The sequence below is a fragment of the Manis pentadactyla genome, chromosome 4 (genome assembly GCF_030020395.1).
Source record: "Manis pentadactyla isolate mManPen7 chromosome 4, mManPen7.hap1, whole genome shotgun sequence".
NCBI lineage: Eukaryota > Metazoa > Chordata > Mammalia > Pholidota > Manidae > Manis > Manis pentadactyla.
In genome coordinates, this window is record NC_080022.1 from 130139109 (window position 1) to 130157077 (window position 17969).

Consider the following 17969-nt stretch of genomic DNA (forward strand, 5'->3'; position numbering starts at 1 on the left):
TGGAGAAGATGGTGGAGGAGTGTGTAGAGGAGGTGACCTGTCAACTCTTCCTAGAGCAGTTGCTTCCTAGGGCCCAAGCTATCAGCAGCCCTTTGGGGATTCCCTTGGGTCGGGTCCACAGTTGCTTGTGGATGGAATCTGATGGTGGGAGGCTGGTGGCAGACAAGGTATTTCTGAACAAAATGGATTGTTTAGTGGTAGGGTTATTGGAATGGATATTTCTCCGTGCTTGGGGAGCATGAGGCTCTCCAGTCTTTTGGGACAGAGGGAGATCTGTGACACACGCAAGCAGCACAGGCAAAAGTGAGGTGAAAGAGCAGCTGAGGACCCTCAAAGATATGAATCTTTGGCCAGAGCAGGCACCTCTGGGCTAGTGGTGGGCTGAGCAGGAGTTTCAGGGGACTTGCCGGCTACAGGAATCAAAGCTGCTCTTGAACCATGATGCTTCTGATGGGCAGCTTCTTTCCTTTCCCTCCCAAAGACCAGAGTGGGAGAGCCCTCAGCTCTGTGCCCTGGGGTATCATCTCGCAGGGGATGAAAGTGGAGGATGAACCAATGAGGCAAACCAAAGACCTGAGGGATGTTTTGTTTTTCCTTGTCACTGAAAGCTCAAAAGTTTTAGAACTAGAGTGTGTAACAGGACTCAGGAAAAGAAATGAGTGATGGGGGAAGGTAAATGGAGGAAGAAGGCAGGGCCAGGAAGACGAGGAAGGACTTCTGGCACAGAAGACTGAGGCTAAGATGGGAATTTTGGAGTATGAGGGTGGAAAGATGGGAAGAGAAATTTGGATTAAGGAAAGGGTTGGAACTTTTTAGAAAGCAGACCCCTTGCCCAAGACACTGGGGAGCCATAAGGGCAGAGGCCCAGTTAGGAGATTAAAGGAATTCTTGGGAAAGCCTTTGTGACTTATGAACTCATAGAGTCAAGAGTTAACCGGAGGAAGCGAGATAGGAAAGGTGGAAATGCATGATGGGCTGTGGCAGCTTCACTGCCCTCAAAGGCCAGGGAGACCAGTGAGATCCTTCAGGGCAGGGGACAAGCTGTGTAGAACCAGTCCATTGCCTACAGAGTGATGGAGACTTTCACAAAGAACAAAACAAGCAGAGTGAAGTCTCAGGCCTTGGGCTTCCGTTACTGGGGAAGGGCTGGTCCTTCTATGTGTGGCCTGGTGGGGCTGGGAGTCACGACATCTGGGTTCTAGCCCCAGAACCTTCTCCTGTCTGCTGTGCGAGTGTGCCTTGTACTGCGGCTTTCTTCTCCTGCACACACTGATGGGGAACTGAATAAATGAGATATTTCTGTGTGCCAGTTAAGACATAATTTATGGATTTTGAAATGAAGGACTAAATTGGAGCACGTTTGTAGGCTTCTCTCTCTCTTTTCTTCCCTCCCTCCATCCTTCCCTTCCCTCCTTCCAGACCCAAGGGTGAGGCAGGAGAATCTTTTAGAAGTAAAGGTTCAGGTAGAGTTTTCTGATCCAACTGATGCTAGAGGTTTTAAACTGGGCAGTGGTAAGGCTAGGATGAGAAGTGTTTTGGAATCAGCCTATCAACCCCTGAGATACAAAGGGCTGGGGAGAAGTGTCATCCTGAGGGCTGGAATGCCTGATGCTGAGAAGATTCCTCTATCATGGAATAAGATTAGGTTTCTGATTTGGGGTGTACATGTGTGTGGACACCTGGGGAGGGGATTCTCCCACACACACATACTTTCCCCTCTAAACCAGCAGGCAGGCTTAAAAGGCTGGATTAGAGGATGGTGGGCTCAGGGGGCCAGGTATACAATACCTTTGTTTCTGGGAATGGCTAACTACTCTATTTACGGTGATTTTCTCCAGCCCACACCTCTTAGCCTTGCCTTCTGGAGCACTCCCATAAACCCTTGGGGACCAGCCCTTGAGGAGGTTTATGTATTTTGTAGGGGAGGGCAGTAGAGAGTTATCTCTGTCCTCACAGCCTCAAAGTCCCAAGACCACCATTCAGTGGGGTTGCTGGGGGCTCTGTTCATCACCCCAAGCCTGAATTCCAAATGTTTCATGAGATGCTGAGCCTCCAGGGGAGAAAAGAGCTTTGGAATTCTTGAAATAAGTAAGAGGACTCAGTCAATGGATATATCTGTGAACCGTGGATTTGGTTAGATTAAAAATTCCCAGGGCTGACCCTGCGGAGTTCTCCTTGCCCCACCCCCTTTAAAGGGCCATACATATATACAGAACTGGGGGAATCTAAAGATCCCAGTTCAAGGTCACTGCTTTTCCAGTCTGACTGCACCAACAGTCACATTTTTAGTATTATCCCTTCACCCAATAGTCTGGAGCTGATTCCCCTGGCTCCAGCCCAGGGAGGTGCCCTGGCCTTTAGAATGGGGAGCCCCTTCTCTCCCACCAGGCTCTGGTCTTCGGGCAGTGGATGCTGTTTACTTCACTGTCCACTCTCCAGGAGGCTGTCACACCTTGCCCATGCCCCAGGCAGATCCGGAGCTGAGATGGGCTGGCAGGGCCATTCCCCCAACAGGAAATGGATCTGCCTGCTGCCCCAGTGCCCCTGCAGGGGAGCAACTGGGGAGCTGCCAGGTTAAGCGCCAGACCAGTAACCTGAAGTATCATTGTTTGCATTTGCTAATGGGTCTCTGTTGCTCTGATCCCCAGGAGGCATTGATCCTGAAGCAGTAGTAGCCAGGAGAGAGTAATGGAGCCACCGGAGAGCTGGAGGTGGGGAAAGGGAAAATAGGCAGAGGGAGTGGGTTCTAAACAGAGAAGGGGCCAAGCAGGTGGGCAGTGATAGGGAGAGAGTAGTAGGCAAGGTGCAGGACAGCCACTTGCGGTCCCCCTTGGTTGAGGGCTGAGCCACTTTTCTGGGAGCATCTGCATCAGTCCTGCCTGACGGGCATGGTGGGAGACAGGCAGAGCCCTGGACAATGGGAATGGCGAGCCCCTGATACCCAGGGCATCACAGTGGCCCTCCCCACCTGCCACTCTGGCCATGGGCAGATGCCTCCAGGATGCAGAGCAGGGAAGGGAAAGGCAGGCCTGAGTGGCAGGTCATAGTTCAGACCTAGAGGCCTGGAGGAAGTGTAGAGATAATAAGGTTGCAGAGGCACCCCGAAGGTCCTGGTTCCCTATTGCTCCTCTCCTCTGGGAGGGCTACAGCAAAGCCCTAGAGAACTCAGGAGTCGAACATCTAGGGCTAGGGGTCGGGCAAAGTCATCCAGAGGAGGGGCAGGGGTGGGGGGCCCTTGAGAGTGGGGCAGCCAACTAGAGCTGGGCAGGCTTCCCAACAACAGGGAGGCAGCTGAAGGAAGGGACACCCCCCTTTCCTGGGGCTGGGGAGAGGGGCACAGGGCCAGACGGGGCCCAAGGGGGTCACTGAAGGAAGGGCCACTCGGTGGGGACCAGAGAGTTCCAGCAGGCAGAAGAGAATCATTATTGTGCTTATGGACACGGCAGCTCCCTGGCTCTGAGAGCAAGCAGGCAGTTTTTAGGCACTAGAAGATTTCTGTGATGCGGATTTCAGTCAATGAATGGACCAAGTAGCCTAGTGGGTCAGCCCATTGACTGCACCTGCTGGCCAGTTCAAACCCAGGCAGCTCCCGACCAGGGCCTGGCCAGTGGCTCTTGGCTGAGGAAACTGCAGCTGAGCCTGCAGGAGGGGGAGAGGGGGCTTGGGACTGAAGAAGGTTGGTGATGGTCGGGGTGGTGAGACTGGGGCCTCACCCTCTCCTCACTCCCCTTCAACTCTTCTGGAAGAGTGGGAGTGTTTGCTGTAGATCCCAAGTCTGAGCGTGCAGTGCCAGGCCACAGGCCGTGTGCCTGGGGGATATGGCTTTCTGGGCAAAGGCTGCCATCACCAAGGCCTACAGAGGGGTCAAGGGCAGGGAGCCGTGCAGGGTGAGCAGCTCTGCTCCAGGCCTCTCCTGACCCCTGCCCTGTCCTGCCTGCAGCCTGGCCCCACCCCTCCAGTCACACAGTCACTTCGGTCTTGCTGGCTGTGTAGCAGGTGTGGTGGCCCGGGATGTAGTGCAGCTGCTCCACCGTGTTGTGTCTGCGCGAGGCAAAGGCCTGGCGCTTGGCTGCTGTCTGGCTCTGGCCCAGGGTGGCATAGGAGTTATTGGAGGCACTGGGATGGGAGTGCATCTTGGTCATGCGGTAGCGGTCCAGCACAGGCGTGGACACAAAGACGTCTGTGTGCGAGATGGCCCGTGACAGGGACTGCTCTGGGAAGGCCGTCCGCTCCGGGGACAGCAGTGGGTCCTGGGAATGCAGGCGCTCCGTGGAGAGCAGCTGCTCGTCAGACAGGATGCGGTCATAGGGCATGCCGAACTCCTCCGGCAGGCCCCGCTGGGGGGACAGGACCCTGTCCTGCGACATGGCCCGGATGGGCCGGCGGGGCCGCTCGCGTGGCAGCGGCTTCTGTTGGGACATCTGGATGACGTTGAGAGGGAGGGTACCACGGGCAGCCAGGTCGGGCAGGTGCCGCCTCCTCATGTAATACTCATCAGCCTCCTTGTCAGCTGCAGAGGAGACACAGAGAAGTAGCTGGGGTGAGACCTCAGCACTGCCTCTGGGCCTGAACAGGGACCCTGCAGCCCAGACGGGTGGAGGCAGTGCTGTCCACTGCACGTGCGCACCTCGCATCCTGTTAGATGCGGATTCTGCTTCAGAACCCCTCGTCTGGAGGGACCTGAGAGTCTGCGTCTTTACTGCTTCTGCCACACCATGGTTCTGAAACAGAATGGCTCCCTGGGCTTTGCGGAAACACCCAAGGAGCTTTCCAGTGAGAACCACACTCCAGCTAGAATAAAATAAGATGCTTCAACCAGGAGGCACTTGTGAAAAGGCGTAGCTGGTAACTTAGGAACATAGTAACACCTTCTCTGGAGTAACAGCCAATGCATAGGAAGCCAGCACATGGGCATCCAGCCTCCACACAGCCACAGAGTGGAGCCCACATACTTGGCTTGCCTGCAGTATGAGCAGGCCAGAACATCCTATATACATGCCCCATCCAGACCCCCCAACCCTCTTTCCATCCAGGAGGCCCTGCCAAGCTCACACTGCCTGCTGGACCCTTGAACACACTCAGGACACACACAGCCCACTTTGCCCCATGTTCTGGGAATAAGGCTTCCTACACATGGCCTTCCAGATCTCTGCAGAATGTGGGAATGTTGATTGCTGCTTAGTTTTCCCAGGAGGTCACTGGCAGGTAGCCCCTGCCTCCTGATCCCCTCATTCCAGGCAGGCATCAGATTCTTCGGATCATTAGGGATCTTCACTTCTAGCCGTAGAAACTCACTGTTCCACCTTGTAGGCAGCTGCTGTGGACTCATGGGCTTTCTAACAGGGTAGGTTACCCTGTAGCTTCCGGCAAGTGCTCAGCACAGCACTGGGTGACCATCAAAACAGACTTGTGCGTAAATGGGGACAGAGACCCAAGACTCAGAAAGCCAGGAGAGAAGAGCTGTCCCACCACATACCCTCTTGACATTCTAATGTGTTAAGCCCGTCTGTTCCCCAAGGCTCCCCAGACTCAAATGGCAGAGCTGGATCATTGGATAAACCAGACTCAAGTGATGAAGTGGGCATGTGTGGGGGTGGGGAGTCTCAGGGTCTCAGGACTGTGGGGGCTGGGCTGGGGGGGAGCCCGTTTCTGGGCCAGTCCACAGCCAGGTGTCTGGGTTGGTCTCAGAGAAAGCTCTGGCACTGGTTGCCTCTACTCCAAAAGACATGGGAAGTGAGAAAGGCTCACGGTTTGAAGATGGCAGCTGTAGGGTGAGGCTAGGGAAAGACTTTCTCTTGCAGTTAAACTGGTGTTTGAGTTGAAGCAGTGTCTCCTGTGGGAAAACAGCTCTGAGGATTCCATGGCCTCTCTTCTGTCTTTGGGGAGAATAGACTCACGCCATCCAGGACACCAGCAAGGGGCTTGCCTATGCTCACCTTCCAGGCTACATCTCTGTTCTTGGGGCTCCACTGGTCCCCTCAGGTGGACGGCAAGGCAGTGCAGCATGGGGGGTACCGTGGGGCACTGAGGTAGACCCCAACGCAGGGAAAACCCCACTTACTTAGCCTTTTTAGGGAGGAGTACTTGCTGGGGTGGCTCTTCACTGCAGACTCATAGGACGGGGGCAGGTGGGCCAAGTTCTGGAAAGAGCGGGAGAAGGATAGGTCATAGGGCTCGGTGGCCGATGTCAGGATGTTGTTCATCCGTGGCTTCTCTGCAAAAGAAGGGAGGGGTGCATGGCGTTAGTGAGGACCCAGGAGGGAAGGGGCCAGGTTCTATCATCCCCACCCCGCTTTCCTGGACCCTGTGCAAGGACACAGGCAGTGGGGGTGAATCTGTTTCCCTTACGCTGGGGGCAGGTGCTGCTTCAGCTGCCACTGGCACGCTGGCAGGGCAAACTCCTTCTTCCTGCACAGTCTGTCTGGTGGAAGTGTAAGCCTGCTGGAGCTGAGGGGAGTCATAAAAGCATCTACAGCAGTGTGAAGGTTCTGTCTTCTCCCTGTTGGCTTTAGGCAAACCCAGCCCTCACGCTCAGAAAAACCTGAGTTTGAACGAGGAGCGACTGTTCTTGTTCGCATGCCTGTAGAAGTGGGTCCAGGACCAGCTCCTGTGAGACTCCATGCACACTGTCTGTGATGTCATTTCACCTCTCACATTGTCCCTTCCACTTGGGCCTATCCAAGACCTGCACCCTGCAAGCCACTAGGAGCTAAAAGCCAGTTTCTCATTGCAGTTCCTTCCTCCAAAGCTCCTATAGCCATATCGGAGCCTCTGGAGGGAAGAATGTAGGCAAAATACTTGGCACATCATGCCCCTTCTCTCCCTGCTTCCCTTGAGATTCCAAAATCTGAAGAGAGAGAAGGGAGTGTTGTTCAATGCCAGCCCTGGGAAAAAGGGAGGGGGAAGGAATGGAAGAAAAGATGAGAGACAGATGAGGAGAGTGATCTGGGCTGGCTCTGGGGGCAAGATTAGCAATAGCACAGGTGTGGGGGGAAGAGGAGATGCAGGTGAGGGTGAGGAAGTGGGCAGAAGGGAGTGGAGATATGGGGAAGGGAGACAAGCATGTGCTGGAGCTTGGCAGACTTGAGGCACAGCAAGAAGTCAACACACAGGGGAACAGTGGTACCGTTCTCAGAATGAGGGGGGAGGGCACCTCTCACATCGGTCCTCCATCCTCTCGGTTTGGGGCCTCCAAGAAGGGGCAGGCTCTGGCTTTGGACCAGTGTATCAGAGGACTGTGGCTTCCCATCTCTCTTGGCAAAGAGAGTGCTGAGCCATGGAAGACTTCTCTATCCCTCCTGCCTTCACTGGCACCCCCAACAGTGGGGACGGAGCCAGGGCACTCAGCCAATGAGCCAGTGCTCATGCCAACTCAGTACATATGTGAGGGGGTGGGGGACACCCTCCATCCCTGAGAGATCAGAACATGCTGTACAGAAAGTGCCCCTCGGGCATGGATCGGGACAAGGTGCCAGGAAGTGGAGTGGGCAGGAAGCGGGGAGCATCACTACCCAGAACTGGGTAATAGCAACCAGTCCCTTAGCTCTTGTTTCTTCACTTTTGGCTCTGCTGCAGAACAATCTTCCCTTTGCCTGTTGGCATCATGCTCCCATGGAGGGCATCACTCAGTTCACCCACCTCCGAATGCAACATTTCTGGATGCTCTGACTCCACACTGTGCTCCACAACATGCTGCTGCGCGAAGGCCGGCTCTTCCATGGCCTCTCTCTGCACCTGCACCCTTGGTCATGCTGTCTCTCCTATTGCAATGCCCTTCCTTACCCTTCCTGTAGCCCGCTCTCCCTTCACTCAAGACCCTTCACTATGACAATGTCACACCTTAGCTCCAGTGACTTCTGTTCTTCCAGCCCCGACAGCTCTTCTACTCGGCATCACCAGTTTATTGTCTGCATGATCTCCAATCATTTGACTTGAGTTGGTCTTGCTGATCCTCAAAGACTGCAATCTCCTTTGACAGCAGAAGTCTCACTTTCCCGTTTTTCTGTTGCCCTCTTAGTGTGCGTGGCCCAAAATAAGGATCCAATGAATGCTCTTTGGTTAATCATGTAGACAGTCTTGCCTCCTGTCTCCATAGTCACTGTACCAGCTCCTGGGAAAAGTGTGACATTCAAGGAAGGAATGCAGAGGAAACCCTGCTTCCACTAGGCTGTGAGCTGCTCAAGGGCAGAGACTGGGCCCCATCTACCCTCATCTCCTTGCACTAGGTGGGAAAAGAAAATAAGAAGAGGAAGGAAGAATGGCTCCTGCTTTGGTATTCAAAGGCTATGCTTGTGTTGGCTCCTTCTGGGGAAAACCAGCTCATTGTTGCTCTTCCAGAATGTTACTGAGCAGGCACAGCACTCCCCGCTTGCATTTTCTGGCTCCTTTGCCTGCTGCTGCTTCATCACCAGGGGCATCCCCCAGGCTCTCTGCCTCTGCCTTCTGCTTTTCTCTTTCAGCCTTCTTGCACAGATTGCCCCACACTCCTAAGGCTTCTGTTACTGCTTCCAAAGTGTACCTTACGTCTTCAGCTGTAATGTCCCTCCAGACTTCACGTCTGCATTTACAGCTGCCTGTTGAATTTTTCTTGCATGTCCTGTGGTCATATCCAGATCCAGGTGTGGAGATCCGAGCTCATGATCAACAGCTCCATCCCTTGTACACACTGGCTGCTTTCTTGATTCCTCAGATGGTGTTACTGAGTCTCCCCCATTCTTCTAATTGACGATGGTTCTTCATTTTGCTCATAATTGACTCACATCAACCATATTCAGTTAGTAACTATATTTTCCCAATTTCTGCTACAGAATGTTTCCAATCTGAACCCTTCTATTTCCATTGTTAGCAGCACCAATTGCATCAGCTTCTTTTAGCTCCTCTCTGCAATTTCTCCTAGTTCTAATTTTTCCTAGACCCCCGCCACCTGAAAGATCTTGTTAAACTGTTGTTCTCATCACATGTATCCACTAGGAGTCTAGCACTGGAGGGGAACATTGAAATAGTCCACTACTGTCCTCCTAATTATAATGTCCCTCAATCTCGATACCGAAGCAGAACATAATCTGACATGAGAGTGATTCGGTCTCTCTGCCAGATGAGCTATAGCATTTATCTTTGTTTTGCGTTTCTCTCTAACATTTAATGATGTTTTCAGTCCTTCACAGCAAAGACAGAAGAATGACTGATAGTTCACAATGTCCATGGCTGTCTTATGTTTTGTCAAGTTTGAGCAGGTACCAAAAATAGTTTTTCTCTGCACTTCCAGATGTTAAGTTGTGATCTGGTGGGCGAGTGTTACATTCTAAGAGGGAGACATGGTTTTGTAACCCTTTGGCATTATTCTGACAGTCCCATGATCTGCAACGGTCAGCTTCTTCCCCGGCCAAGAGGCTAAAGCTCAAGTCACCAGGTCTGGTTTGGGAGGATCGGTGTAGTTTACCAAGTTTCAAGGCATTTGTAAATGGTACCACAAGTAGCCCTGGGCAAAGAAGAGTGTTCACTCCTTGCTGTGGACATATGGAATTTATGACAGCAAGAAGTGATAAAGATTGCAAGTGAAAAATGGGTTAAGAAAGGGCCTCCCTCCTTCCCTTTCATGGTGGAAGGTCACTGTTGATATTGGAGATAGAAGACTAAGAGGACAATGGTTTAAAAGTGAGAATGAGGCATTGTGGCCCTGGAGGAGGGCAGGCATCTGGCTCCTTACACCTGCTTGGCTTCAGTGAGTCAGTGGCCAAATGTGTGATGCCCCAGAGGGCATCAGTAGTAAGGATGAAGCCCTTGGAATAGGATGGAATGCCCAGAGCCCTCAAACATCTCTCACCATGTGTAGGGGTCTGGGTAGCACTGCTTAAAATCGGATGGTTATACAGATGATCACCTGAAAATCATAGAAAAGACATGTTTAAAGAAGAGTTCAGGCATTCCATTGTCTCACAACACAGCAGCCCCACTCTTGACCTCTAACATGCTCTCTGAGTCAAAGGAAGTACTTCTAAAAAGCCTGGCCTTTTGATGCCCTGGAAACATGAAGGGCAGGAGACAGTTTGGCTCAAAGAACCTTCCTCGCTGCTGCTGTCTCCTTCACCATCAGGGCTTTGTCACCATGGTGATCCACCCACATCCGTGGGTCCTGCTGGCCAGCAATGGAAGCTTTGTTGGGGTAGGGGTGGGTGGAGGAAGAGAATGGAGGGTGGAGCCTAGGGGGTATTGGTAAGTATACATATATGAGGTGGGGAACTGGGCAGGGCAAGTAGACCCTTGGTGGGGGAGGGTGTTAGGGAGGGCATCCAGGAACAGGATCCGCAGCTGAAGGTGCTCACTCTTGATGGGGCTTTGGCTTGACCCACATACAGGTGTCCAGGTGCATCACGTGGTGCAGCAAGGTGACATGAACTTCACCACTGCCTGGGATCAGGAGTCCTAGGTTCTAGACTCTGTCCTACCTATAAATGACACAGCCTGATATTTCGAAGCATTTTTCTTAGTTGATAATGCAAAAGTCCATGTAGACTGAGCAAACTGCAAAATTAATAGTCATAGTTGCCAAAGCCCAGAGTTCAAGGCACTTTAAGGACTTCTAAATCTGAAGGAAGATTTGGCTTACTACTAAAGCACACTTCAACATTGTATTATTGCTTCGACTCAGCATTGTATTTTATTTTCCCGGGTGCTTGCATCTAGTTCAACTAAAGCAAGGAGGTGAGGAAGCATGAGGCCTTTGCTTTGGTTTAACTACATCATAAGGGCCAGAAGGTCTACTTCCATCTCCTTCCATCTTCTCGTTGACACTGTCTTCCCTGTGCTTGGCATTTCACCCTCTGGCTCCTCATTCTCCAGCCCCTCCATCAGACCCCGCTTCCCCTTCTAGTCTTTGAATACCAGAGCTCCATAAGGCTCAGGTGTCTTCATGAAGATGCGGCTCTACTTTCTTGCCCAAATTAAGAGTTCTCAAATCCACACCTCTAGCTTGAGGTTCATCTGTCTATAGGGTTTGATTTTAAACTACGTATGAACAGTCCTTTGAAATTCCTACCCTCAGCCCAAACCGTTATGTTCCCAAGTGAGCTCATTTTATTCTCCAGAGTTCAAAACTTCTGTCCACAGTAATGTTTCACCAGCTTGGAATGGGAAACTTCAGTCATTCGTTACCATTTCCCTCAATCTTCCATATCCAGTGAGTGCCTAAATCCTGGTCCTATAAGCATCTCCTAAATCCAGGCCCACAATATATCTTTTTTTGTCCAGATTTCTCTTAGTTCTGGACATTTCTAAGACATATTATCCTATGTACTCCTACCAGACAAAATTTCCCAGACCAGTGGAATAATTGTATCACTCCTTTGGTGCAGACCAGACTTTCAATAGTCATGGATACCATCCAGTGGGGTGTGGCTTTGGCAATAAGCCAGAATTCCTCACATGAAGACATTCTCCCTCCCCAAGACAGAAAGTTAAGTTATATCTATGGAAAAAACACTTGGGAAAGGTTGAATCAACTCTACATTGGGCTTGGTTAGACAAGAAGAGAAAATCCAGACAGACAGATAAAGGACAGGGTTTTTCTGCATGTCCTCAGAGGCAACGAGAAAACTAGTATTATTTTCTGTTGTTGTTATTTCTTGGTTTATTTGTCTTTAAGCAACATGAACGCATCAAAGATACAGTCCTGAGAAATGAGAGAGCTCAGGTTGAGGGTGGAGTGGCAGTTAGAGAACACTTGCAGTCTTTCATTGCAGAGTCTAGGTGTTGCCAGGAAAGGGGGTAATTCAGGCTCAATAACTCCTGGTAACCATTGGGCTCCAGGTTGTGTGCTAAACACTTTCACAAACACTTTTAAAAGCTAAACTTCACAATGATTTTCATTTGAATGTATATTATTGGCCTGCCGATCTCCAGACGCTGTCAAAAACCCCTTAATACCTTATTTGAAGTAGTTCTTATAATTTACATAAAAGATGAGTTTACAAACAGGATAAATGTCTTAAATCTGGATATTTTGTGTGCAAAGCATTTCCTTTTGTTTGAATCACTTCAAATATTTTGCTAACATTTTATCTTTTTCCTACATTGGCATTAAATGAAAAATATTAAAGTACATAGATGAAAATTAAAACTGTCCTAAAATAACCATTCTAACATTTTGTTACATTTCCTTTTGTTTCCCTCTCATTATAAATTACTGTATATCTGTTTACACACACACTCACATGCACACACAATATTGTGATAAACCTTTTGTATACTTCATCATGCACAAATGAGAATCAGATTACAAGTCTTAAAATGGAGAAAATACGGTGATTTGATCCTCACACTTGTGCAAAATAACAAATGTGTGAGGTTATTCATTGCAGCATTTTTGTAGTAGGGAAAGAAAGAACCTAAATGTTCATATATACATGTACATATACATAAACAATTAAATGTGTAGTTTCCATATATGTGAACATGCTACTTATGCTCCTTTTAATCTTTATACATAATGGAGAACACATCTTGAATATATTTTCGCATTTGGAAATCTTTGAAATATTTTATGTGGTTCCACAATAGTCCTTTGTATAGAAAAGTCCATTGTATATTTCTACATGTAATTTAAGCATATGTTTATCTAATATATAGACTTACTGTGTATTTAGATTGTTTAAAAGTTCAATAATGTTACACCGAACCACCCTGAACACAAAGCTTTAAGAGGGCATGTCTCATTTCCTTAGGCAAATAACCTAGTAGAGCACTTCTAGGTCAACACACTGCCAATTGGCTGGCAATGAGATGAAGTGGATTATAGATTGCCTCAGAGTGAACCACTCATGTATTTCTGGGAAATACCTTATTTGATTTTGATCTTTTATTCTTTCATTACAGCACTGTTTGCTTATGTTTTATTTAATTCACATATATTCCCAAAGAAAATTTGTATATTTTGTGCTACTATGTCAGGTTTTTATATTAAGGTCATGATTTTGTAAAGTCAGGTGAATAGCGTTCCATCTTTCTGTAGACCTGGACACTATTAATACAGCATATAAAATATCTGTTCTTTTGAAGTTTGATTGAATGCATTAATAAAAACATCTGGTGCCTTTTGGGGAGTCTTAGCAAGGTGGTAGGAGGCTGGTTTGTTATTTTGTTGACTGCATGACAACTCTAGGAGATAGATATTATCATCGCCAGTTTAGAGTTAAGAAACTGAGGTTTGGAGAGGTTGAATAGTTGGACCAACACATGAAACTGGTATGTAAGCCCAGGCAGGCTGGCGCTAGAGCCCACATCCTTAATTATCATGCATGATCATCTGCATCTCAACTTGGCAACATTCACCTGACACATTGATTCATCCAAGTTTTCTAATTCTAAGTTTAGTTTTTAATTTATATTTTTCTCAAATCCACTGAGCATTTTTATTAGCTTAAAATTATAACAGAACTTCAATAAAAACCCTATATATGTGAAATTACATCCCTTTCCTTATTAATTTTCTGAGTTAATGTTTTCTAGATTGACAATTTATTCATTACTATATTTTTTTAAAGAACTACCTTTTATGCCTTTCAGGGTTTTCTTGTCTTCAAATCATTACTGTATGCTTTTTGAGTTGGTAATTTCTGGCTCCTAATTTTCTTTGGTTTACACTGTTATTGTTTCTACTTTCTTGGCCTGAGTCCTCAGTCCATTTATGTTCACTCTCTTCTGCTACCGATGTAAGGGTCTTTAGCTCTGAGTTTGTCTCTGGTACTCTCTCATGAGCGATGGTGTGCAATGTTCTTACCATCGTTGTATCCTAACATTCTCTAAATGCAGCCTCGATTTTCTCTGTGACCCAATAGTTTCTTAGTAGAGTGTTGTTAAATTTCAAAGTGTTTAGGTCTGTTGGCTTGAAGTTTTGCCCTTAATTTTGTTTTATTGTATTGTGGTCAGAGAACCGTACCTGCACAATTTCTGCTATTTTGGCTTTTATTGAGATTTCCTTTGTGGGCTAATATATGATCAACTTTTATAAATGTTTCAGGAATACTTACAGAAAAGGTATATTTTCTTTCTGTAGAGTACAGAATTGACATATATCTATTAAGTCAGACACATGAAATACATTATTCAGTTCCTCTCTATCCTAACTCATTCTTTGCCTACTTAATCTGTCAAAGACTGAGGGAGGTATATGAAGGTCTCCTGCTACTGCTGTGTTCCTGTCATTTTCTCTTTGTATTTGTGATAGTATTGGTTTTACATATTCCATAGCTGCACTATTCAGCACAAAAAGGTTCATATGCTCATGTCTTCTTTGTGGCTTGCACCCTTTATCAACATTAAATAACCCTTTCTGTCCTATTTAATGCCTTTTTTTTTTGCCTTTAAGTCCTCTTGAGCTGATATTTATACTAACAACCCAGCTTTCTCTTTGCATTTGCTTGATAAACTGTGCCTGTTCTGTAATAGCTAACCTTTCTGTGCCATGTTGTTTCATATTGTCTCTTGACAGAGCAAACAGTTTTTAAAGAAAATTTACCTTATGTGCTTTGGCACTTTCTGGATTGTCTTGATAGCTAAAAGTGCGTCCTCCTGCTCAGAAAACTTCCCTGCCCTCTGTTGCCTTCTCTCCACCTCCCTGTTGCAGTATCTGCTGTGACCTTACTCCCCTCCACACAGCCCAAGCTCTAGGTCATGGCTGATGTGACCAGGTGTGAACACCTGACTCAAGAGGGCCAATTTGAGCTCCTTCTCCAGAAATTAAGAATCATTATAAGGGAGCAATTTGGTCATGTAAACTAGGTAGCTGGGGAAGTCTTATAAATTTGGAAAAGAAAACATCAGTCTTTAGAGGCTATGACATGTTACATTTCACAAAAATAGCCACAGCTATATTTCTAGTTGCACATGTTCAGCCAGAACCGTCTCATTCTCCCATTAGACAGAGTATATTCTCCCTGTTCTTGAAGCTGGAGGGCTCTGGGACTGCCTCCGAGGAGTCACATGGCATGACCTCCATGGCTAGGTGGCAAAAGGAGATACAGCTTTCACCTGCTCTCTCTCTCTCGGTACACTCAACTTTGGATCCCAGCCACCGTGATGCAATGAAGTTCAGGGTATGTGCAAAGACTATGTGAAAAGCTGACAGCTCCAGCTATCCATCAACAACCAGCATCTGCTGTCAGATGTGAGTGAGTAAGGCTTCAGATGATTCCAGCCCCTGGGCTTCTAGCTGCCCAGGCATAAACAAGTGGAGTAGAGATGAGCTATACCCACTGAGCCCTGCCCGTAGCACAGATTTATAAGTAAAATTAATGTTTCCTTTATTATATCATTTACTAACATTAAAATTTTTACTTTGAGATAATTGTAGATTCATATGCAACTGTAAGAAAAAACACAGATCTATCTTGTGTAGTATTTCACAAAACTATAGTATACAGCAGAACCAGAATATTGCCATTGATACAGTCAAAGTACAGACATAGGAGGATTCCTCATGTTGCCCTTTCATAGCCACACTGCCTTCCATCAGCCACCCACTCTTTAACCCCAGGCAACCATTAACCTTCCATCATTTCTATACTTTTGTCATGTCAAGGATGTTATATAAATGGAATCATAGTATGTAACCTTTGGGATTGTATTTTTTCATCAAGCATAATTCACTGGAGATTCATCTATGCTGCTGAGTGTATTTATAGGTGATTTCTTTTTATTGCTGAATAGTAAGTATTCTATAGGATGGACACACTGCAGCTCATCCTCTGTTGAAGGATCTCTGGAGTGTTTTCAGTTTTGTGATGTTGAATAGAGCTTCTATTAACATTCATGTGCTGGTTTTTGTCAACATGTCTTCGTCTTCCCAGAATAAGCGCTTAGGAGCACAACTAAGCTGAATTGGGTGGTAGTTGCATGTTGAATTTTTTAAAGAATCTGCTAAACTGTTTTCCAAAGCGGCCATACCATTTCACATTCTCACCAGCAATGAATGGGTAATCCAGTTTCTCCACATCCTTGTCAGCATTTCGTGTTGTCTCTATTTTTTTTTTATTTTAGCCATTTTTAGCTATGATAGCTGTGCAATGATATCTTATTGTGGCTTTAATTTGCATTTCCCTAGTGGCTAATGATGTTAAACATCTTTTCATGTGCTTAGTTTTCATCTGTATATTTTCCTCAGTGAAATGTCTCTTGATTACTTTCACCCACTTTCTAATCAGGTTGTTTGCATTTTTCCTGTTAAAGTTTGAGAGTTCTTTTTATAGCCTAGATAATAGTTATTTGTAGGATATATGGTTTGTAAATATTTTCTTTTTGTCTTTAGTGTATCTTGTCATCCTTTTAACAGGTTGTTTTGCAGAACTAAAGTTTTAATTTTGATGAAGTCTGATGTATCAATTTTTTCTTTTATAGATTGTGCTTTTGGTGTCATGTCTAAAACCTCTTTGCCTAGCCTTTGATGCTGAATATTTTCTTGTTTTTCTAAATGTTTTATAGTTTATGTTTTACATTTAAGTCCATGATCCATTTTGAGTTAATTTTTAGATAAGGTATGAGACTTAGGTTGAGGACGAAGCTTTTGTTTTATCTTTATTTTTATTTTTGGTTTCTTGCTTACAGATGTCCAATTGCTCCAAGTATCACTTCTTAAAAAGGCTCTCTTTCTTCCATTTAATTGCCTTTTCCTGTTTTTCAAAATATCAGTTGGATGTATTTATGTGGGTCTAATTCAGGTTTTTCTATTCCATTCCATTGATCTATATGGCCATTCCTCTGCCAATACTAGACAGAGCCTTGATTACTGTAGATACATGATATTTCTTGAAATTGAGGAGATTGATCCCTCCCACTTTATTTTTCCTTTAAAAAATTATTTCAACTCTTTTAGTTCCTTTGTCTTTTCATATAAATTTTAGGATAATATTCTGTATAGTTGTAAAACATCTTGCAAGGATGTTGACAGGAATGAATTGACATTCTTCTTCTGTTGAGTCTTTCAATCCATGATCATGGTATGTCTCTGTATTTATACTGTACTACTTTAATTCCTTTGACATTTTTACTGTATTTAAAAAAATATTTTTTCTTAGTGGTTACTCTAGGGATTACAATATGTATCTTAACTTATTACAATCTTCTTGTCCATGGGAACTGCTCCAATGAACCCTCCTCCATTGTACGACCATTGTCATGCATGTTATCTATCTATCTATCTAATCTACCTACCTACCTACCTATCATCTATCTACCTATATACCTACCTATCTATATCTATCTATCTATCTATCCATCTATCCATCCATCCATATATATGTATACCCAACAGTATTAAAATTACTGAAACATAAAATTTCTCTTTTAAAAAAGTTAAGACACGAGACAAATATGTGTATAGAGTCTCTCACATGAACCACATATTTATCATTTCTGGTGTTTTTTCATTTCCCCTGTGAATTTGAATTACCATCTGGCGTCCATTTCCCTTTAGCCTGTGAAGTTTCTTTAGTGTTTATTTCTTGTAAGTCAGATCTGTGATCAATGAATTTTCTCAGTCTGTTAATCTGAGAATGTCTTTATTTCACCTTCACTTTTGAAGGTTAATTTCACTGTATATAGAATTCTTGGTTAACAGGTTTTCTTTGAGCATTTCGAATAGGTCTTCCCAGCTGCCTCTGGCTGTTGCTTTAGATGAGAAGTCAGCCATTAGTTGTACTGACGCTCATCTGTACATGGTGAGAAGGCAAGAGTGTCACCAACACTCCCAGTGCAGGCAGTCTCTTTTGGCCTAACAGCAGCCCAGTTCCCAGCATTCACAGCCTGGCCACAGAGCCTCTGTGCTGACTGATGTGGGAATGCTCGGAGGAGCCCCAGGCAAGAATGTCAGAAACGCTCACCATTGCTACCTGAAGTTCAGCAGTTTTTAAGCACAAGCACTTCTCAGATTGTTGTATGTTTTCTGGTCTGTCTTTACGGAACTGAAATATCTCTTTCTA

The 17969-nt window shown here is 46.2% G+C and overlaps 1 protein-coding gene across 3 annotated transcripts in view; it reads right to left on the bottom strand.

Moving 5' to 3' along the window:
- Positions 1-1750: 1750 nt before the first annotated feature.
- Positions 1751-17969, bottom strand: part of SHISA6 (shisa family member 6) — a 268919-nt gene continuing 252700 nt past the window's right edge. For 2 of the 3 annotated variants that reach the window (XM_057500858.1, XM_057500856.1), the window contains 3 exons: positions 9824-9880; positions 6062-6214; positions 1751-4510 (listed from right to left, as the gene is read on the bottom strand). In XM_057500858.1, coding sequence (XP_057356841.1) covers positions 3960-4510; positions 6062-6214; positions 9824-9880 — 761 coding nt within the window. In that variant the 3' untranslated portion in view covers positions 1751-3959. The remainder of the gene's footprint in view (positions 4511-6061; positions 6215-9823; positions 9881-17969) is intronic. The other variant, XM_057500857.1, reaches the window with a different exon arrangement.